The sequence below is a fragment of the Neovison vison genome, chromosome 7 (genome assembly GCF_020171115.1).
Source record: "Neovison vison isolate M4711 chromosome 7, ASM_NN_V1, whole genome shotgun sequence".
Lineage (NCBI taxonomy): Eukaryota > Metazoa > Chordata > Mammalia > Carnivora > Mustelidae > Neogale > Neogale vison.
The window spans coordinates 197,811,034-197,833,156 of record NC_058097.1 but is presented as its reverse complement, the minus strand read 5'-3'; the positions used below and the strand labels follow the sequence as shown (position 1 = coordinate 197,833,156).

Here is a 22,123-nt window from a genome sequence, read left to right as displayed (position 1 = left end):
TTGAGTCTCAGCATTGCCCAAGGACAGAATCAGAATCACCCACTGCGTCAGCATCTTGACATGGGAGACCCGGCTGACCTGGAAGCATAGCCCAGAGAAGAAAGAGTGCCTTGGCCCCCAGCCCACCGGTGGCCTGAGACACGGGGCGGCAGGGCCAGGATCCGGGACATTCTGCCAAGGCCCCCCATCCCCACAATACCCACAGCAGGCTTGAAGGAAAAGACTTTATTATTCTAGCTCTCGAACACTAGAGGCTAAAATTCCGCTGAATTCTACCAATCTATTTACAGAGTGCTGTGTGCAGGCCAGGCGGGGCTGGGCTGGTTCTCCCCCAACCCCCCACCCAGTGCAGCCTCCAAACAGGCCTGGGCCCCGTTCTGCCTGCAGCACACAGAGGACATTTATATACACACGGCAACCCCCCGAGACAGAACACCAGGCAGGATGGCACCGAGCGACAGAGGGGCGGACAGGCAGACACACACACAGGGGCTGAGACCGCTGAGCAGGCCCGGGGGCCTCAGTACTTCTTCAGGCTGTAGGCCAGGCTGCTGGGGACCCTGGCACCCAGCAGGGGCGGCGAGTTCCAGACAGCAGAGCTCGTGCGCTTGTGGTAGCGGGGTTTGCTCTTTTTGAAGATGTCCTCCAAGTCCAGCGGGAGGATGCTTCCAAAGAGCTCGAGCAGGTTCGGGGGGTGGTAGTACTGGTGGATGATGGCCTGGCTTAGCTGAGTGCCTGCGGGGGGACACGGAGGGTCAGGTCACTGCCTTGGGGCTCCTCGTGAGTCTCTCCAACCTCCGGCCCCTTGTCGCCTTCTCCGCCCCAGCATGCCCCCAGGTCTGCCATACTGGCTCCTCTCTCAGGGCCCTCGTTCCCTGAAAATGCTCTTCCTGCCTGTTCCCACCGCCATCCTCTGGCAGCTTCACCTGAACACGGGTCCCCAGGTGCTCACGTGGGCCAGGCCCTGGGTCACTGCATGACCTCGTTATCCCCACAGCCACCAGGGAGGCCGCTCCTTCATCCTCCCCATTTGATAATGGTGAGACCTGCCCAAGGGCCCACGGCTAGTGCCTGGGGGGAGCTGGGGTCTGGAGACCAGTCCAGCTCCAGAACGTAAGCACATACTGCCATCCCCGACCGCTGTGCTCGGGTGCTTCTCCCCCCTCCCCGACCACTGCCACGTCCAATGGGGCCCCATTGGGCCAAGGCTATGGGTGGCACACAGCCCTGTTAGGGGGTCCCTGGGGGAGGTTAGGAAGTGGAACATGCGCCTGGCACTTAAAAACACTAACTCACTTCATCCTAAATAACCCTTCTCGGGAGGCATCACCCCCACTTCACAGATGAGAAAACCGAGCCAGGTTAAGCTGGTGAAGGTCAAGCACCATTCGGGGGCCCCTCGGGCATGCTGACCCCCCTGCCTGCTGCCACCTCCCAAATGACCTGATGTCAGACGTTAAGGAGACTAAATCAGATTTTGGCCAACATGGAGTTCAAGCAAGGTGACACCAAAGCAAGCTGTCTTCTGGAGACAGCTGACCCCCTATGGGGCTCTGGGCCCTTCTCTCCGGGCCTTGAGACTGCATTCCACCCTCAGCCCAGCTCAACTCACTCGATAAAGTGCCCACGGTAAGCACGGGCCCCGCCCCTTTCCCAGTAGGCCTTGCACCCCGGTCTTCGGTGGTCTGGTCACCCTCACCCACGCTCCTGTTTAAACATCACAGCTTGTCTACTCCGGGATCATATCCTGCTCAAGCGTCCCTGCCTCAGGTATTCCCCAGCTGCCCGGAACTGCTAGCTCCAGTTCTTGGGGTGCTGCCTAAAACCTGTTAGCCCATCTTGGTGTTACTCCTACCCGATGCTGCTTATTTGGGTCTACCTCCAGCTGGCCCATTGGGTAGGGCTCCAAGGGGGGGCACAGAGCCAAGCGGGAACAGCCAGCACCAGGCCTGCGGGCAGCCAGCCATAACTTAACTCATTTCTTGAGAAGAGAGGCGCCTCCCACCGTCCAACTGGTCCTCAGATAAGCCCAATGGCTATAGAGTGCCCGCCCTCCCCTGGCACATCCCAAGGTCCACCATAGGCTTGTTGGGCGAGTAGCCAGCCCGTGGGTACAAGAGCCTCCTGGCACCCACAGCTGGCAGGCCACTATGTCCAGGATCCAAGATGTCACAAGAGAGGACCTATGTCTCCTGAGGAACTCTGAGCCCTGCTTACCTCTGGCCCAGGTAGGGATAGGCTTCCGGGGATGGGCCTCGTCATCGGTGGAGTCGTCGCTATTCAGGTCCATCCCGTAGTTATCTGGGTTGATCTTGGGGGGGGCCCTGTGGCCCTGTGGCGTCATCTGATAGGAGGTACAAGCTGGAGACTGGAGAAGACAAACATGGCTGTTAGTTCCCCCGGTCCGCCTTCTCGTCTCTCTCACCGCCGAGGGCTGCCAGGGCTCTAGTCAGCACCTCTCATTTCATGGGGAGTAAGACAGGTTCAGGGGCTTACTTTTTAGTTTAAAAAAAGTCATACCACAATGACTGTATCTTCCCTTTCCTTTCCTTTTTAAAAATTTTTTTTCCATTTTATTTTATTTTCTTTCTTTTCAGTATCCCAGAACTCATTGTTTGTATCTTCCTTTTTCAAGTTAAAGTGCTTTGCAAACATTCTTCCTGGTCAATGTGTCTCCAGCAGCCAGGAATATCCCCCTGGGGACCCCGTGACTGGTGCTTACTTTAACCATCTGTTATAGATGAACATTTGGCTCAATGCATCCTCATAAGCTATACTGCAATGAAAACCCTTCCACGTACGTTGTTTGTAAGAGCATTATACTGTTACATGGGCTCGTTACAGAAATTCTGGTATAAGGGGCGCCTGGCTGCCTCAGTCAGTTGAGTGTCCAACTCTTGATTTTGGCTCAAGTCATGATCTCTCTCCTGTAAGGGTACCTTTCTTTCACATTATACTCTCTAAAAGAATTTAGTTTCTTCTTTTTTTTTTTCATAACAAATTCCACTTTTAAGAGTAAGAAAATAGTAAAAACAACTGGGCCACCTGTATCCTTCCTCCTTCTTCCGGTCCTAGTACATAGTCTGTGCCTCCAGCTACTGGGAAGGGAAGGACCAGGGACCAGAGCCTCTCCACTCGGGTGCCCGGCCTCACCTGCACATCCATAGTCACATTCAGGCCTTTGCTGGCCGCCGCCGCCGCCGCCGCTGCTGCCCTGGCTTTCCTCTGCTGCTCCTCCTGCAGCCGCTCCTCGGCCAGGCGCTGCTCCTCTTCCTGGGGCACGCGGAGGCCGGTGTCAGAGACCGAGCGTGTAAGCCGCGTGCCCTCGCCCCCTCCCCCACACCAACCCCACACAGCCAGGCAGGCGAGGCATCTGCTGGGCCGGTGACCCCCAGATCGGCCCGGAGCTCGGCTCGGACCCCACAGGAGCCCCAGGCCCGCTCTCCTTTACCTTCTTTTTCTTCTCCTCGAGCTCCCTCTGCAGCCGCTCCTTCTGCAGCCGCAGCGCCTTCTCCCGCTCCCTCTCCTGCAGCTCCCTGAGGACCAAGCGAGAGCCTGTCAGGGCAGGAAGCCCAGTCCTGGCCCAGGTCCCAGTACCAGAAGTACTGCCCTTTCGCAGACCCCAAGTGAAGGGGGCAGCCGCCTCCTGGTGACAGCTACGCGCGTCTCCCTTCCACACGCTCACAGAAAGCAGGTGGCGTGACGCCAGGACACCGCCTGGGCCGGCGGGGCAGTGGGCCCCTCACCTCTCGGCCTGGAGCCGCTCCTGCTCCCTCCGGCGCTCCTGCTCCCGCTGCTCGGCCAGCTGCCGCTCCTGCTCCCGCTGCTGCTCCCGCTGCTCCGCCAGCCTCTTGGCCTCGGCCGCCCTGCGCAGCCGCTCCTGCTCCTCCTCCTTCTTCTTCTGCAGCTCTTGGTGCCGCCGCTCTTCCTCCTCCTGTGAAGGGGAGAGCAAAGTCGGAGGCCTTGGGCCAGGCTCCAGCGGCGAGGGGAGGGGGCTGCAGAAGGGGCTGGAGAAGGAGCGAGGACAGTGTGGGCAGAGCGCTGCCCCCTCCCAGCGGCGAGAGCCCCGGCAGAGCTCCACCAAGCATCACCAGGAAAAGTGCCTGTGGTGCAGCAGCAGAGCCGGCAGTCAAGGGCAGAGACCGGAGCCAGACCACCCACCCGCTGTCTGACCCCAGCCAAGTGGCTTAAGCTCTCTGGCCTCGGTTTCCTCATGAATAAATGGGAACAACAGTAATACCCACAACCTTAGGAAGTTGCCGAGTCCATACACCGAACATACTTCGGTGTCTGGCATGTAGCAGATACTAACTAAACTGTGGTTATTCGGGGCACCAGGGTGGCTCAGTGGGTTAAAGCCTCTGCCTTTGGCTCAGGTCATGACCCCAGGGTCCTGGGATCGAGCCCCGCATCGGGCTCTCTGCTCAGCAGGGAACCTGCTTCCCTTCCTCTCTCTGCCTGCCTCTCTGCCTACTTGTGATCTTTGTCAAATAAATAAATGGAATCTTTAAAAAAATAAAATAAAATAAAAAATAAATTATAGTTATTTGTACTTAACCCCCTAGAGACAGATTTGGGTTCCCTGTCGTTCATCCACACACCAACCCTATCAAGTAGATACCACTGTTACCGGAAGGACCTGAAGCCCAGCAAGGTCAAGTGACCTGCCCAGGGTCACACAGCTGCCAAGTGGCAGAGCCGAGACTGAAGTCTAGCTCCCGGGTCTGTACACTTAACTCTCGAATTGTCACCTCCACAGCAAACAGGAGAGAAGTTCCTGTCACCAACCACATCTCCCAGGCATTTGCTGAACCTCCTCCAGGGCTGAAGCCACGGGAGCCCCCAAGACCAGCCCAACCAAGTGGGGTGCGCCCAGCGGTGCTGGGGGACTGAGGCACATGCCAGCCTTCCCCTCCCTTCCTGAAGCCCGAGCCCGTCGGCCCACCTGCCCTCATACCTGCTGGAGCCTCCGGAGCCGCCGCGCCTCCTCCTCCTGCTTCCGGCGCGCCTCCACCTCCTCCATCTTCTTGGCTGCTGCCTTCTTCCTGGCTTTCTCCTCAGCCAGCCGCTCCTCCTTGGCCTGCAGAGCCCACCCAGATGTGTCCATGAGCACACCCCTCCTCACTCAGCCCTGCAGAACGGGCGCCGAACTCTGCACCCCCTGCCCCTGCAAGACATGCTTGCTCCCCACGACCCAAGGGAGGGGCACCCGGAAGCCACACACCCCACCCCCCGCCCGTCTGACCTGCTTGGGGCCCACCAGGGTGCAGCCCAGCCCAGAGCGCAGCCGCCCACCAGCCCGAGGCTCGCACCTTCTCAGTCTTTTCGTCAATCTGAGCAAACTTCTGCTCAATCTGCTTCTTCTTCTCCTCCTTCATCTGCTCCACCCGTTCCCGGGCCTGCAGCACCTTGCGGAGGCGCTCCTCACGCTTCCTGCGGGCACAGGGCAGTGGTGGGGAGCCCAGCCGAGCGGAGCCGAGGCCGGGGCCGGGGCCGGGAGGCAGAGCACTTACAGCTTCACCTCCTCCAGCCGCCGTCGCTTGTCTTCCTCCACCTTCTGCCTGCGGAGCAGCTCGGCCTCCTCCTTCCGCCGCAGGTTCTCGAGGCGCTGCCGCTCCTTCTCCTGGGGCGAGGTGGGGTGGGGTGGGATGGGGCGGGGTGGGGGGGGGTAAGTGAGGCCCCGGTGCAGCAGGGGTGCCCCCCAGGCCCCTGCCAGACTGCTAGAGAGGCAGAGCTGCCCCCAAACATGCCTCCCTCCCCAGTCAGATTGAGGTCTGGGGCTACAGTCCTTGGGGGGGCCCTAAGGCCTCCTGATTGCCCTTGACTAAACCCTGCCACATTGCAGCAACACAAAAATCGGGCTCAAAATTGGATCTAAGTTCTGATTACAACTATGTTAAAGTGCACTTGCGAAGCAAAGGAAGGATAAGATCAGGAAGAGACAGCTATAGAAATTGCGGTTAACGTTCTACACAGGGCATGGTGGGTACATAATGTTCATCTATTAGTACTAGGCTGTCACTTTTATGCTATCTGTACACACACACACACACACAGGCTCTTTTGTCTTTCTCAATATTTGAAAAAAATGGAATACAGCCAAATGCTAACAAAGATTACTATAGGCTGGGGAGATAAAATTAAGGATGGCAGATTCTCTGTGATACAGGAACATTATGATTTTTACCACTTTTTTAAAGTACTAGTTGGTTGTTCAGCAGACCAGTGCTGGGACCCTCCTCCTCCGTGTGCCCCGAAAGCCCCAGAGGCACAGCAGGGAGCAAGCAGAGGTCACAGGTGGGGACACGGAGCACTCCCTGGCCAAGGACAAGAGCTGCTCCCTGTACTTGCTCCCTGCAAGTACTGAGCTTGCAGACAAGAGCTGCTCCCTGTACTTGCTCCCTGCCGGCCAGGGCAAGAGGGTGGCGGCTGGGACCTGGACCCCTTTCCTGCCTCCCATCAGGCTCTCTCGCCTCTGGGCTCGGCCACCCAGAGGCCCCTCTCCCTGCATAAGTGACTGTCCATTTCCCCTTGGCCTCTGCTCCTCACTGCAGATTTCCCACCTAGAAATCTGGGCCCAAGGTAATACGGTCCTAAAGATGGAGAGCAGGGCTCCTCCTGGTTGAGAGCAGATACTCCGCGCGGCCTCTCCCACTCAACATGGCCATTAAACGCCTGCATGGACCAGCTGTGTGAGGGCTATGCGGGCAGGCAGAGGGGGAAGAGCAGGCTTCGGAGCATCACCGAATCCACAGGAAGTTTATTATTTTTCCTCTCATCTAAACTCAATGAGGTCTGAAACCCCAAAGGGCCCTGTGCAGTGCAGACAGACAGAATGTGGGAAAGGTCCTCTTGTTCTGACTCGGGGGTGGAAAGGGGACGTCTAATGCTCAGGGTATGCAGAAAGCCCGATCTTGGTTTGTCCTTTTCTTCCTCCTCTCATGCCCCAGGCCATGAAAAACCCCTGTGACAGTGGGGACAGCCGAAGTTAGAAGAACCTGCAGCGTCAAAACCCTGAGGGAGGAGAAGCTTCCCCTCCCTACTGCGGGGCTGTGATCCCAGAAGCTTGGGACAAGGCTGCTGCTCCTTCCTCTCCCGCCCAGCAGCTGACTCCGGAGGCTGAGGCAGAGCAGGGTAATAAAGCCTCGGCTTCCTGGCTGGGGGGCCGAGAGGGAGAACCGCAGACAGGAAACGTACAGTATGGATGGAGAAAACAACACTGTCAGGTTGCGTGCGAATGCCGAGGCTCAGCTGCGAGGGCCAGACGCATACACAGGACCCTGACTATCACACCGCTCTTCTAAAAATGTTTCGACAGTAGTCACGTTCTTGAGACAACTGGCAAAACAGAAAATCTCAGCAGACAGAAGATGCAGAAAAAAGTAAATTGGAAATTTGAGAGCTCAAAATACAGTAACGGAGATTAAAAAAAAAAAACTCAGTGCTTAGGTCCAAGAGCAGAATGGCAAAGACAGGCAGTTATCAATAAACGTGAAAATAAGTCAATGAAACGCCATCTGATCCAAACAGAGAGCAAAAGCTACTGAAGAGAAACGAACGGAGCCCGAAGGACTGCGGGACACACGTCGTCGCCACCCATGATGGAGAGAAGGAATGTAATACTAAAACTTTCTTAGCAACAGTGGCTGCGAACACTCCACATTTGGTCAAAGATGTAACTCTGCAGGTTCAAGGTCACCCAGGCAGAAGTCAACTCCCACCCCCTGCTGTCCGGTGAGGAACACACCTGGGAGGCAAAGTTCACGTGGTACCTGGAGCACCCACCACCCTCTGTTCCTGCCCCAAGGGCCGAGCAGACTCCTGCTTCCCACAGGGCTCAGCAAAACCAGTTTTGTTCTGGAAGTCTGAATGCTAAAATTGCCCAACACAGGTCAGGGAAACTGTCCTGGGCAAGAATTGTCCGTGTCATAGAATCCGTGTGTGCCCTCTGTCCCAAGCCTTCAACGTGGGCTGGGCTGTCCCTGCTCCCCAGAGGCCACACTGAGGCCAAGGCAGCAGCGGAGAAAACCAAGCTTGTTGAGCCCCTTCTGCCTCCAGGAGCCTCAATCAAGCAGTCTCTCTGCCTTTTACTCAAAATCACTTCGTACCAAGCCCTGTGTTGGGTGCTTGGAACACAGGACTTTGGCACATCCATTTCTATGAAATGACCTTGATCTCATTCTGTAGCCAAAGGAAACTTAGCCAAAGGTTAGGAAAGGAGTCCAAGGCCCCGAGGTCCCTGTGACCCACTTATGGCCCCTGTCTCCAAACGGAGAAAGGGCCCCAGATGCTCAGCTGAAGGGGACCAGCTTCCTTGCAGGAGAGGCAAGTTCAGGGCCTACCTGTCTAACTGCTGGGAAGCCCCCTGATCTGTTAGCCCGAGGCCCTCTGCTAAGAGGTAGAAGCCCTCCTAGCAGTGGGCCCTTCAAAGCGCCAGTGGGAACCAAGGAGACCCCAGGAAGCCAAGACTCCAGGCTAAGCCGATCCCGGCTCTCTGGGGCTCCTTTCTCAGGGCCCGTGGCCCGGCTGAGCTCTGAGGTGGTATCTGGGAAGAGAACAGCTTCCGTGGCCTTCTCTCCAGAGGCTGCTATTGGCAGTTCCACTGCTACGCCCACAAAACTCAGCCTTGAACCCTGGCTTCCCCCATAGCTCCACCCCTCAGGGCAGTAGCGAAGGTCTGTGACCCAATTCATCTTGGTGGCTCTGGGACCAGAGACAACTTATCTGTTCTCTTCACAGCCCCAAACCCTGAGGGGGAGCCCAGAGCTGGGGAGTAGGGAGGGAGGTGCTGTGGGGAAATCCAAGCTGTGGCCCCCGCCAACGGCCGCAGGCCGCACCCCCTCTGCCTCCCCTGGCTTCAGGGAGGTTCTGAGATCAACGTACATCCTCCCAGGAGCAGAGACAAGGGCAGAGAGGATGGGGCCTGCACGGGGAGGGCACCCGGAAGGGCTGGGCGTCTGCAGGCAGCCACCCAGCGCCTCCGGTTCCCCCACCCCCTCGGCCGCACCCCTCCATTTCCCACGTTAGTGCTTCTACACGCGCTGGTGGGTTTGCAGGAGCAGGGCTAAGCAGGTAAGTGCTAGGGGGACAGGAAAAGGCTTTACTTACAACGAAGCTGCACTGTGGGGAAGAGGAGACAAGGAAAAAGCCAGGAGTTAATGGCAGGCTGGGGGACGCCCTGAAAGCCGGCCACCCTCTTGGCCATGCCAGCCTCGGTGTGGGGCCCGCAGCCTCTCATCAGCAGCCCCCCGCCGCCTGCCAGCTCAGCAGCCCCCATCCCCAGCGAACACAGCGTCCACATGTGTCCCTCACCTTAACTACTCAAGCCCCCAGAGTGGGCGTGGGGATGGATGGTCACGGCCGTGGCCAGCTACGCCACTTCTACTACTTCTCAGCCCAGCGGCCAAGGCTCAGGTGTCACGGGCAGCCAGCTAAGCCTCTAAGCCGTGGTGCAGAGCCCAGGGAACAGGGACAGTCCTCCAGTGGCCATAGAGGAGGGAGCTGGCCCTTGGACAGGGCCAGGTCTCGGCTGCCTTGGTCCAGACCCATGCTCCTCCCGGCAGCCGAGGGGATTGGAGCCTCTGGCCGCACCAGCCGGCTGGAGCAAAGCTCGGCCAGGGCCACGGGCTCCCTCACCTTAGGGTCCATGCGCAGGGGAGTGTTGCGCTTGATGAAAGATTTCATGACGCTGCTGCGGGGCGCCGAGGTCGGGGTCATGAGCATCTGGTTCCTCTGCACCGTGTGCAGGAAGGTCCGGAGGGGCCGCACCACCTGCGGGAGGGGACCAAGGTAAGGACAAGGCCGCGGGGGGCAGGGCACCAAGGGAGGGAGGGAGGGTAGGCAGGCGCCTGCTCACCTTGCTGGCAGGGCAGGGCGGGGAAGGGGTCTTGCTCCTGGGGGCCTGCAGCTCCTCATCCTCCAGCTGCGGCTCCTCGTCCAGCTCACTGACTGCCTGCTTGTAGCTGCGCTTCCTCCTGCCGCAGCGGGGCGAGAGGCGCGGCACAGGGCTGAGCCCAGGACCCTCCCCAGAGCCCCAACCTCACCCTGTAAGAGGTCCCCCATGAACAGAAGTGGGCCCAGCACAGGGCTCCCGACTAAAAAGCTCTGCTGAGGTGGAGTCTCCCTGACCGACTCTCTGCTGCCCAGAGGAAGGGAAGTGGCCTGTGCCAGGTCACACAGTCAGGAGGGTGCAGAGGACAGGGTCTGGGATCGGGTCATCCACTCCCGGACCAGGTCTGTGTCATCGCGGTGAGCCAGCTCCTTCATTCAGCCAGAGTACGAGGCCCCCGCACCTCCCCGCTGAGAGGAAACAGAGGCCCCCAACCCCATGCCCACCCTCCCGAACAAGGACTCCAGGTTCATGCCCCTCTGGGTCCCTCAGAATTGTTGCCTACAAGGCCCTGCCTGGATGCAAACCTGACACTCTGGGGGCGCTCCTTGGGGCCATCTGCTTGGTCAGTCTTGGGCTCTGTGAAGAGAGCAATTTTGATGAGGCCGCAGGGACAACTTGGAGGGGCCAGCTGCCCCACCACCACCACCGCCCTGAGCAGCAGGCACGGCAGGGGCAAGGCTCTCTTCCTGGAAGACCCGAAGGTGGCCAGTGGCAGACACCATCAGCCTCAGCACCGAATGGCCTCAAGACATCTGGGGACATCCGGAGCCCAGCATGCTATGCCCTGCCCGTGGACTCCCTCACCCCCGAGCCTGGCCCTGTGACAAGAACGGCAGGACAGTCCTATCGAGGTGACCCCAACCACGTCTCTCCACCAACACTGAGAGTTGGTGGGGGTGGGTACACTTCAGGAGCAGAAGCCTGTGGAAACTGGAAACTCTAACAGACCCCTCACCCGGCGTCAAAGCCGCACTCCTCCAGGGCCTGTGGGCCGGGGCTGGCATGACGGGAGGAGGGAGGGCTCCTCACACGCGGTGTGGGGGTAGTACCTTCTGTTCACTGCCCAAGGAGAGCAAGCATCTCCCCCTCCTGCTTAATACTCTCCCCCAAAGGGACCTTACAGCTCACCCATGGGCTGCAGGGCTGGCACGGCCCTTGTCCCTGACCCCCGCATAAAGCTGGGAAGCCATGTTCAAAGACCTCATAGTTCTCATGCTCTTCCCACTGAGAAGACATAAGCCAGGCCTTGGACGCCTGTAGCAGCTAGTCTGGGGGTGTCAGAGCCCAGAGTTCTCCTGTCCTCTTCGCACAGGGGACCCACAAAGGTGAGAAGTGAGCCAACAGCCAAGACATAACAAGGCCCCAGCACAGGGTTCCCCCCACTGCCTCCAGGAGGGGGGACACAAGCCTCTGACAGACAGACAGACAGAGCGAGGCCAAGGCCACCAAGGCCAGCATGGTCCTGGTCTCGTGCTGGAGCTGGACCAGCACGCGGCCCTGGAGCTCACGTACATGGCAGGTCACACTCACCTTGCTGCCCTTCAGAGGGTGTTTCCTGGCCACCAGCCACAGGTCGCGAGCCAGGTGTGCTAATGGCAATCTTGGTGGCACTGCGGGGCACGTTCTTCAGGACCTGAGGGAGAAACCAAGGCTTTGGGGTCTTACCTGGGACTCCCGGGCCCTTGAGTGCTCCTCTCCCTGGCCTGTTCGCCTTACCTCCGGTTCAGCTGCCTCCACGGGCTCAGCCTCCTTGCCGGGCTTCTGCTCAGGGCTGAAAGCAGAGAAAGAGGCATGTGGGATGCGCCCAGCCGGCCTGGGTCCTCCTCACAGGAGTCCCTCCCCACCCCATCAGATGCACAGGCCTGGGTCACAAACCCACAGTGCCAGGCAGGCCAGGAGGACAGTAGCCAGAGGCAGCAGCTCCCTGGAGTGGCTGCCGCCTGGGCAGAAGAGGACAGTCAGCTTCCAAATTCAGCTGCATTGGGGATATCAGCCCCTTCCCGGCTCTACCCTAATCCCGCATGTCCCGATAAGCCACTGTCTCTCGTGTCTTGTGAGGCCACCTCTCCATTCACAGAAGGGCCAGCAGACCCTTTGGATTTGCCAACCCATGAAGCCCACGCCCCCAGGGTAAGGCTTGGAAGAGTCAAGGCCAGGCCAGGGCTGACAACTGTGTGCGGCTACAGCCGTAGGCTGTCCCCACCAGGAGGGAAAGCTCAGGCACAGGAAATGATTCTAGCCTGGAGCTCACGTACACAGGATTCCATGTACCCTGCCCAGCCCTGGAAAGGTCCCCAAGCCCTAGAACTGAACTCACCCAACTTTCTGGGGCACCTCAACATTCAGGAGCCTCTCCAGGTAACTGTGACCTGAGGGGAAAACAAATGAACGAATGATGCCTCAGAAACTGGCCAGGTGCCACTCCAGTAGGCCTCGAGAGCCAGGTGCCGGTTGCGGCTTGGCTTCCCTTCACCAGACCCAGACCCTCTCCACCCCAGAGATCCCTCCCTTCACCAGACCCAGACCTTCTCCACCTCAGAAACCTTTCTCTTCACCAGACCCAGGCCCTCTCTACCTCAGAGACCTTTCTCACTAAACACAGACCCTCTCCATCCCAGAGACCCCACCCTTCACTGGGCGCAGAGGTCCTGAGCACATTCTTCCTGCTCCTAGTGCCCTCAGTAGAGCTGTTGGCTTATGTCTCCTACTACTCCCTAGCTGGCAACCTGCCCATCTGAGGGCAAGTCTTGTCTCCTTCACAGGGCTAGGAGTATCTAGTGACTATCTGATTCCAGGCCCCCAACATCCAGCATGGGGCCCAACAAAAAGCAGCTCATTCATTCACCAATTATTCTTTGAGGGCCTACTATGTATCAGGCCCTGAGCCAGGCCCTGGGGACCCAATGGTGAGCAAAACAAACAGAGCCACCCTCTGGTCTATAGAACCATCAAATGATGCAGTGAAAGACAGGTGGTATGTGTGACGACAGGAAAGAGTAGAGGACTTTGAAAGACTATAAGGGGGCCAGGACCTGAGCTGGTCTAGGGGCTGGGACATGAAGGAAAACAAGGACACAAAGGGGCAGGGTTGGCAGGGAGAAGGATGTCCAGGTCAGTGGTTCCCAAAGCGTACTCTCGGATTCCTGGAAGTCAAGTGCCCAACCCTTTCAGCCAGGATCCATGAAGTCCTGTTTCCACTGCAACACAGAAACAATTTTCCCTTCTCACTGTGCTGGGATTTGCCCTGAAAGAGCAAAAGCAATGCGAGGTGAGACTGCTGGAGCGTGAGCGCTCGACGGAAGTCACGACCAGCTGTACGCCACACTCAACACGGAAATGTTTCCCTTAAGAATGTCCTCAATGAAGGAGTAAAAACTATGAATTTTATCAAATCTAAACTTAAGTGTGTGTCTTCTGAACCCTCTGTGTAGAGGGTGGAAAGTTTGCGCTGTGCCCTCTGGTGCACAGCCATGTCTCTGCGGAAAGTGCCCATGTTTGAGTACCCAGCTCAACTAGCCACTTTTTCACGGAACTATTTTTCATTGAAAAGGCAACTGGCAAACCATGGCTATTCAGTCTTGGATAGTTGGCAGTACCCAAGTATCTTAAAAAATGAAGTGAGCCTGTCACTTAATATGAAACAATAAATATTTGTTGCCAATAATTCAAAAAACGAGGCCCCTCAAAAGGCCAAAATTAGAATTTTGAAAAATATGTATGCACTACCATGGGCTTCATAGCTTCCCAATACCTAAAGACTTTTCCGGTAAGATCAGAAAGCAAATATACTCCTTTTGAAGAAACAGATGATGAAGGGTGTCGACATTTAGAAGACGCACGTAACTCAGTAACATAGTATTATCCAAATGATCGATGCACGAGGCTACAAAATCAGACATGGCTAAAAGTTCCGTTCAAAGTGGAAGACAGACCAGGGTGGGATCAAGGATAGTTTCTGATTCTCCACTGCAATAAGCTTCTAAGAAGCCACCACTTGTGTTAAGAATGCACAACATTATCTGGAAAAAAAAAAATGAATGTGCACAATTATCTGAAAAGACTTTTAAAGCACTCCTCTCTTTTCCAACTACGTATCTGCGTGGGGCCAGCTCTTCTTCATAGGCTTTAACCCAAACAACACAAGCCAGCAGATGGGAGTACAGAACCCAGATGCATCTTTTCGAGCCACACATGCAAAAGATCTGCAAGATGTAGAGCATGCCCAGTCTCCTCCTTACAGTTGTTTTAGAAAAGAGTTACTTATTCTATTCATTAAAAAAAATCTAATGTTAATAGACAATGGGCTTTTTAATATCAAAGTATTGAAAAATATTCTTAATCTTTACTGTCGAAATAAGTAATAAAACTACAGAGAATATTTAATAGTACTGAAACATTTTACATCCCTCAGATTTAGTTTCTAATATGGTAGCTATCAGTGGAAAGAACCCTCATCATCAGAAGCTCTTTGGGATCCTCCATAATTTTTAAGACTGGAAGCAGCTGCTTAGACCGAAAGTTGAGAGCTGCTGGTCTAGGCGGCAGGAACAGCACCTGCGAAGGCCGTGAGGCAGGAAAGGGCGGACTTTCCTGAGGTGACGCTGACCGAGGTGAGGCCAGGCAGTGCCCATGGGCATAAGGGAAGGCGGGAAGAAGAACAAAGGGCTGGAGCAGCAAACTTGGGAGACACGGAGGGAAGAGCAGCAGGACCCTGCTTCCAGGAGTGTAGCGGCGCCTGGGGCAGAGCCCGCCCGCAGTCACAGGGGGGGCCTGCTCCCACCTGCGGGGGCCAGCAGCCTTATGGCTCCCCTCCTCGTCTCCCATCCCAGCTCAGAGCTCGCTGAGGGAGCCGAGGGATGAGGAGACACCACGTGACCGCACCTTCCGCCAGCGCAAGGACTCCTCCGGAATGTTAAGTGCCATCTCCATGCCATTCGGGCCTCGGGCCAGGTGTGGTGGCAGGGAGATGGCGTCAGTCCCAGCAAAGGGACAGATGGGCTGTTCCCCAACACAGCAGTGGTTGGGGGACCCCAAAGAGGAGCCTGGCCCAAGGAGCAGGACCCTCCAAACACGCTGAAGCAGGCTCTGCCTAACTACGTCCCAACCCACCCCCCTACCCCCCTGCCAGCCCAGTGTCTCCCTCTGGCCAACGAGCACCAGGACAAGAGTGCAGGGAATGAATGCCCTGCCGGCAGCCCCTCGCCTCAGTGCCCCACCCGACTTCCAGGGGTGCCCCCACCCTGCCCCCGGCAGCACCAGACTCCTTCACGGGCAGGCCTTCCTGTCTCACTTCCCCACGACCCCGCTGCAGGCATTTCCCGCACCTCCAAAATTAACAAGCCGCACTCAAATCCTGACATCAAGGCTGCTTCTGGGGGAACACAAACTAAGACAACCCCCCCAGGTTGCCTGTCAGCCAAGCCCCAGAGCCTAGGCATCAGGAAGGCCTCCAGGAAGCCTCTCTTCCTCACTGTTCCACACTCTTGCAGCCCAATTCAGGTCAAGGTCAGCCTTGCCACACCCAGATGGAGCTTCAGGAACACAGGCCTTTAGTGGTCTTACAGTTTAAGACTGACGGAGCCGGTACCCTCCCCTCGCACTAAGATGAGGTCCAACACTCAAGGCAAGTGTTCTCACCATTCAGCGGACGGGAAAACTGAGGTCCTGAGAGGGTGTGCCCAAGGTCACCGAGGCTCTGTGTGACTCCAGGGCTTAATTGCCAGGTTTTCCCATCTCCCTCCTTTCCTTCCTCCTTCCACGTCACGGTGGACCAGCCCCGCGCTCAGAGCGTGGAAGACCCGTCTAGAGTCTCTCTCCCACCCCCGTCCCGGCTTTAGAGCCTCTGTGGGAAGAATGTGGAACACACTGGACCTGGATAAAAGACCTAGGTTTGAACCTCAACATTGGTCATTAATCACAGGGACACTGTGGCCAACCTCCCTAGATCTCGGTTTCCTCGTCTGTAAAATAAGAGTGTCAGACAAGATCTGCGCTCTCCAGTATGGTAGCCACTAGTTTAAATCTAAATTAAGTAAAATGTAATAAAACTAAAAATTCAGTTCCTCAATCACACTAGCCACTTTTGGGGGAGCTCAACAGCCACATAGGGCTAGCAGCGGCTACGGTAGGGGACAGCAGACAAGGCACATTTACTCGGCTGAGGAAAGCTCTAGGGACAGCGACTTGCTAGATGGTTTCCCGGAGCTCCTCTGGCTGAGCCAGGCATCAAGGACCCTCCACGGCGCCCCGACCCGATGCGGATCCCCACGCCCCAGACTCACAGATGATGCGGGCGGAGGCGGCCGGCTCTTCGGCCGCTTTCTTGCCAATCCTTCTGCTAGACCTGCGGACGGGTTTCTCCTTCCGGTCCACCAGCGAGTACTTCTCGGCCAGCGACACCTGGCAGCCAGGGGAGGACGGCGCGATCAGGCTGCGCCGCACTGACTGCGGGTCCACGCGGGTGCCCGTGGGCGTGGAGCAGTTGTCCGGCAGGATGGGAGCCAGCACCCGCTCCTGCCACGGGGACGCCGGAGAGCCCGACAGGTCCTGCGGGCCCGGGGAAGCCTGCGCGATCCTGAGCTTGGAGGCTGACCGGCTTGCTCCGACCCCTCGGCCCTTGGGGTCCTGGGGTGTGGCCATTAGGGAGGTCACGGTGACAGATTCCAGTCTCCCGGCCTCTGGTTTCTTGGGGGTTGATTCCTCTTCCGAAATCGAGATGCTAGGGGAGGCAGGAGCTGCGGCTGGAGGGGACGGAGCCCGGGAAGGCGACTGGGCAGACTTGATCCCGCGGAGGTGCTGCTCGGCGCTCCGGCGCTCGCTGACGCTGATCTCCACCACCGGCACCAGCTGGCCCTCGGCCAGGCTGTTCGCGGGCTTCTTGGTCAGCGCTGTGGGAGACTCGGGGCTGGACGAGGGGGCAGCGGACGCCGCGGTGGCCGCTACAGCTGCGGCCGCGGCGCGGGTCATCCGCCGCAGGACAGAGCCGTTCTCCCCCACCACCGTGGCCAGCTTCTCCACCTTGTCCTTGCTGCGGAGGTGCCGGGAGCTCAGCTGGCTGCTCCGGGTTTTTCTGCGGGACAACCTGCTGGAAGCAGCCAGAGCAGAAGCTGAGACAACCCAACAGGGCAAGGGGCACCCCACAATCGAGCAGGGGCACACCCATCTCCCCAGGAGCCACTAGCTTGCATGGAGTATGACTCAGAGGGCTGGCAGGGGGAAGACCAAGGCCAAACGCCAGCCGAGACCGCCGGCTGCTCCTCTCTGAGCCTCAGCTACCTTACCTATAAAGCTGGGACAATGCCAGACCGGACAGAACTGCTGGGAAGATTAAACTCACACAAAGCTCCTGCTGACTGAGATCGCACTGTGCGACACATCTAGTCATGCTGAGGAGGCTCTAGTCATGCTTTCGCTAAATCCACAAGACCCTGAGAGGCGGGGACCACCCTCCTCACCTTAGAGACAAGCAAACTGAGGCTCAAAGGTGGAAAATTAACCCAGCCGAGAAGGGGCAGAGCTAGGGTGTGTGCGTGAGGGACTACCTGACCCCAAGACCCAGCCTCTCTCCCCCAGGACTCTGCAATCCATAGTCATTTCCATGGGCACCGTCAAACCCAGCAACAGCAGGAACCCTGGTGCACAGCTCTGGTTCCTTGCTCCCAAGCAGAAGTTTGGATTCTCTTTTTTCTCCCACCTCTGGAAATCCTTCCCATCCCCCAAGACCCAGAACACACACACACACACACACACGCGCGCGCGCGCACACACACACACACGCACATACGCACGCTCTGGACTCCACAGTCTAGGGGTCTTCGGTCACGCTTTATTTCCCTGGGACATTCTACCCCTCAGCATGGCCCTCATGGTATCCACCACTACCCCTGCCGGCCTCTGCTCCCCATGAACGCCGGCGAACCAATGCCTCCCGGCGGGTGCCAAGCCTCCACGGACCCCACCTGCCCAGCTGACCCTCCTCGCACCTTTTCCGGATGGGGTCTCTGTTTTCATCCTGAACATAGGAAACCCGTCTCTTCTTCCGTCGGTTCTTCTGAGAAGGTGTTTTGGGCATCAGCTCAGGCTCCTTGCTGAATTCTCTGTTTGGTACAAGGACAGTGATGTTCAAAGCTGCCCCAGAACCACAAGCTCCCTGACCCAGCCTGGCCCCACCCCTTTCCTGGCAGTGACAGGTTGAGCCCGGATGACCCACACCAAGCTTTGTAGGCCACATGCCAGCCCCCTGCCAGGCATTCGGGGCTTCGTCCCAGAGACAGAGCGGAGCAAGGCTCCCAGGCGAGCCTCTGCAGCCCCATCCTGAGGCCCAGCCGAGGCCCACCTCCCCTTCTTCCCATTATCCTAGGGGAGCCCCCAGCACACCTTGCACTCTGGAGGGAACCCTGGGAGCCTGTCTTGTGGGTCAGGTAGGGATGAAGGCTGCTGTGCTCCCAAGGCATCTCCTGCCAGCACACGCCTGCCTTTACCTGGTGAACATGCGCTTGGCCTCCTCCTCGATCTCTTCCAGCCACACCAAGTCCTTATTGTCTACATTGCAGATGAACTCCATGAGCTTCTGGTCACATAGCTCCAGCAGGTGAATGGGCCCTGGGGCTGTCGACCCCATGGTGGCGCTGGCTGGTAAAAGCGAACAAGAAGCCCAAGGGCTCAGGGTTGGGGGCTAGGACCTCCCCCAGGGGAAGAGCCTGCCAGGGGCCAGCTCCTGTCCTCAGCCACAATCACCCAGTAACTGAATCAGATCCCCTTCCTGCTCACAGCCACCCCCACAGGGGCAAAATCCCAATGCCAATCCACTAATCACATTTTAGCAAAAAGGAGGGCCCCCCTTCTTGCCGTTCAAATGCCTTCCCAGCTGACCCCCCAAACCCCAGCCCACTATCCCCTTAAGTCCACACTTCCCAGCCAATTCCGGTAGCAACAGTCCTTACAAGTGGCCTTTTCTGGGGCTTAAAATGACAAGACATGGCCAACTGCTTTTCTGGATCAGGGAGAAACTGCAGGCAGCACAGGGCCCCTCTCTACCTGCACAACCTCAGGCCTGTGGGCTCTCCTCTTACTACCTAGGGGTGAGCAAGGGCTAGACACAGCCACCCTGAGCTACACACAAGCTGACCCTTGGCATCAGGCCAAAGAACATCAGCTCCAACAGCTTCTTCAAAAGGTCAGTGAACAAAGGGTTCTGCATTCCACGGGAGTTGGTAAGAAAGTAGGGGTTCAGAGACATGCTTCTCTCCAAAGAGCCCCCTACCACCTTCTCCCTTAAACTGAAATGCCCTAGAAATGGATGAGAGAGCGTGAGGGGAGTGGATAAACAATGTCTTAATTTTCAGAAAATACAAAAAACACAAAATCAATGTCTCTTCATTTCTAAAACAAACCAGCAACTCAGGTATCCTCCTTAAGGCTCAGTTATAAAATCATCATCAAAGCCCCAGGCCAGGAAGAAGTGTTCATTACAGTCACAACAGGAGCTCAGTAAACATCCTTACAGGGGAGTGAATGAGTGATGGACATCAGCCATCATAACACAGAGCATGTCTCCTGTCTCATGCCACGACAATGACCCACCGCCCTGATCTACACCCCTAAAAGCAAGAAACTGCAGAGCTCAGCCTCCCACTGAAGATGGAAGCCCCTGGTTGGGACATCTGGGTGCCACAGTCGGTTAAGTGGCTTGGTTTTGGCTTGGGTCATGACCCCAGGGTCACTCTGCTCTCAGCTGGGAGTCCAGAGTTTCTCCCTCCCTCTGCCCCTCCCCCACTCTGCACAAGTTCTCTTTCTAATAAATAAATATTAAAAAAAGAAATTGAAGCTCCCAGAAGGAGGTTCTAAATCACTGATCCCTTGACCCCCTCATAGAGCTTAACACCAGGCCCTGTTGCAGCTTCACAAGACTTCCTGGGGCCTGATTTCCAGGGCACGCTAGCCTTTGCTCCTCAAGCAAGATCTGTCCTCCATCTGGAAACTTCTGTCTCCGATTTGTACCTGCATCTCAGCAACACAGGAAGGACCTGACCACCACCAAGATCCCATCTATAGATTTCAGTTCTCTGCGTGGCACTTGGGTAACTGTGTATCTATCTGTTCACTTACTGCCTGTCTCTGTCCACTAAACATTTGCTCCCCCACTGTAAGCCTTTGTCTGTCTTGCTTGCAGATGAAAGCCCAGAGCCTGGCACAGTGCCTGGCATAAACGGACTACTTATTGAATGAATTAATTCATCTGTCAGTTCTACACCTAGAAATAAACATCCTATAGGTACCTCTCCCCCCAGGCAACACACAGGGACACCATTTGACACAGGTTAGGGCACGCCATACACAGGTTAGGCTCCTGCTCCTAGATGCCAGAAGCAGCCTTAATCAGGGTAGGGCCAGTTAGGAAGGACTGCAGAAGCTTTGGGCAGTAACAGCTCCGAAGCCAGCCAATCACAGGCATGGCCTCTGTGCTGCCATCCCTCCCCTCAGACCCTCTGTCCCAGAGCTCAGCCCTGGCAAACTGCAGGACCCCAGTTCCAGGCCAGGAAAGAGAAAATTGTTTAAAGAAGCCAAAACCAAAACAAAGGTTCACTCAAGAGCAACAGCAAGCAACCCTATACTATCTTTTTTCTTTTTTAAGTAATTGTTCAAAATAGCAGAGTTGGCGAGAGCTTCTTTTACAACGTGCAAAAAAAGTGTTTATTTAGGCTTCTTCCATGATAAAGGTGGTTTTTTTTTTTTTTTTTTTTTTTGAGACCTCAGCTTGGCTCTTTAAAAAGGGTCACTATAAGTTAGAACAGAGAGATGACTCTAAGAAAGGATCAGTGTACCACAGAGGCTCCTGGGAAGAACAGTAAGAAAATCTCTTCTGCCCGTGAAGAACCTGTGTGCACAAATCAGGGCAGCCAACATCCCACCAAGGGAGAAGGGAGCACACCTTCCTCTCCCAGTGCTTCCCTCACACCACCCACGAGACCACGGGCCCGTTTATTGAGGTGCAGGAAGTGGAGTACTTAACCGTCTACCACACCTCAGCGAAGGTCTGGTCGCGATCATAAATAGCTGCTCCCACTTACTGAGCCCTGCCTCAGTCTCAGGTAGGGCATCATCCCATTTACCGCCCACCATGATCTCAAGGACACCCGTGTGCAGATGAGGAAACTGAGGCAAGGAGAAGTCGAAGTCCCCCAGTAATGAGTGGATTTAAACCGTGCTCCTGACCACAATCTATGCCGCCGACTCGATTTCAGTCTCTAAAGGGTGGGTGCCTGGTTTGGGCCTGGACACCCGCAGGGAAGACCACGGCGGCGGGATGGAACCGAACCGCTCGCTGACTGCGGAAGTCCTTGCGGAGGGACAAATGAGGGGCGGCCCTGGCCTCCGGAAATGGTCAATTTAAAACGTTGCTCAGCTGGTGGGGGAGGTGTTGAGCGAGGGTTAACTGTACAGAAATGCCATCTGGCATAATCCCGGGTTGGTGTGCGTTTCATGTGCGTCCAGGTCAACAAAGGGTCTCCCAGCACAAAACAAGGCACCCGACCGGAAAGGGGGAGGAATATTATTCTTTCGGAATCTGGTGACCTAGGCGGAGGATAAGGGATCATCTCAGGCCCCAGGACCAAGGCAGATCACCTCGCCACCTGAAGAAGTGGCCCGTGCATTTCCAGGCCGCGGGGCGAAGCGGAGGGTGTCACACCCCCGCTCCGGAGTTGGCGGGAGGGTAGAGAACCGCCAACCACCCCCAGCCCCGCCGGCCGCCCCGCGCACTCACTCGACTGCACCGCGTCTGCTAAGTGCTGCTCCGATCCAAGTCCGGCGGCCTCCCTAGCAGAGCCCCCGGCCGGCCCAAAACTCTCCGCTCTGGGTCTCCAGGGCTCACCGCTTCGGAGACGCAATGGGGCCGCGCAGCGCGGCGAAACCTCCGAAATTTCAAAACTGAAGATTCGACCAATCCCAGGCGAGTTTGTCTAGACGCTACAAGACTCTAAGCCAATCAGATAAGAGAAAGCGCGAGCCCGGCCACCTATTAGCTACGTGGGTTGGCAGTCTGCGGGACTAAGGGGAGGGGAAAGGAAGGGCTGAAACTTTAACCTGCTCAGCTTCCGGGAGCGACGGGAGGCGGCGGAGGGAGGAAGTCGCGCCCGGCGGTGGATGCGCGCGCACACGACCCCTCACGCCGGAACTGCAAGCCCCAACATGCACTGCGACGTCCCGCGGGAGGCGGGGGAAGTCGTAGAG

General features: G+C 57.0%; 1 protein-coding gene across 4 annotated transcripts; it reads right to left on the bottom strand.

The window, feature by feature from the left end:
• Positions 1-210: 210 nt before the first annotated feature.
• LOC122912997 (inner centromere protein) lies at positions 211-21,826 on the bottom strand. Of its 4 annotated transcripts, none has more exons than XM_044259445.1 (19): positions 21,657-21,826; positions 18,373-18,523; positions 17,875-17,988; positions 16,174-16,976; positions 12,210-12,261; positions 11,609-11,663; positions 11,423-11,525; positions 10,417-10,468; positions 9,857-9,974; positions 9,637-9,771; positions 9,109-9,120; positions 5,514-5,623; positions 5,313-5,433; positions 4,958-5,080; positions 3,747-3,934; positions 3,452-3,536; positions 3,154-3,273; positions 2,218-2,368; positions 211-735 (listed from the first exon to the last, which is right to left on the bottom strand). In XM_044259445.1, the coding sequence occupies exons 2-19, from the start codon at positions 18,510-18,512 to the stop codon at positions 521-523; spliced, it is 2,697 nt and encodes an 898-aa protein (XP_044115380.1). In that variant the 5' UTR covers positions 18,513-18,523; positions 21,657-21,826; the 3' UTR covers positions 211-520. The 4 variants fall into 4 exon arrangements, with proteins under 4 accessions (XP_044115380.1, XP_044115381.1, XP_044115382.1 ...); XM_044259446.1 differs by having other exon boundaries at positions 16,174-16,973; XM_044259447.1 differs by lacking the exon at positions 9,109-9,120.
• Positions 21,827-22,123: the final 297 nt, after the last annotated feature.

What these genes read in the sequence shown, in the direction of transcription:
- LOC122912997 (XM_044259445.1), bottom strand. Translation starts at nt 18,512, where the DNA reads ATGGGGTCGACAGCCCCAGGGCCCATTCACCTGCTGGAGCTATGTGAC. An exon ending in CGGCTGGAGGAGGTGAAGCT is followed by an intron (nt 5,434 to 5,513) that starts GTAAGTGCTCTG and finishes CTGTGCCCGCAG; the next exon opens with GAAGCGTGAGGAGCGCCTCC. An exon ending in TTGACGAAAAGACTGAGAAG is followed by an intron (nt 5,081 to 5,312) that starts GTGCGAGCCTCG and finishes TGGGCTCTGCAG; the next exon opens with GCCAAGGAGGAGCGGCTGGC.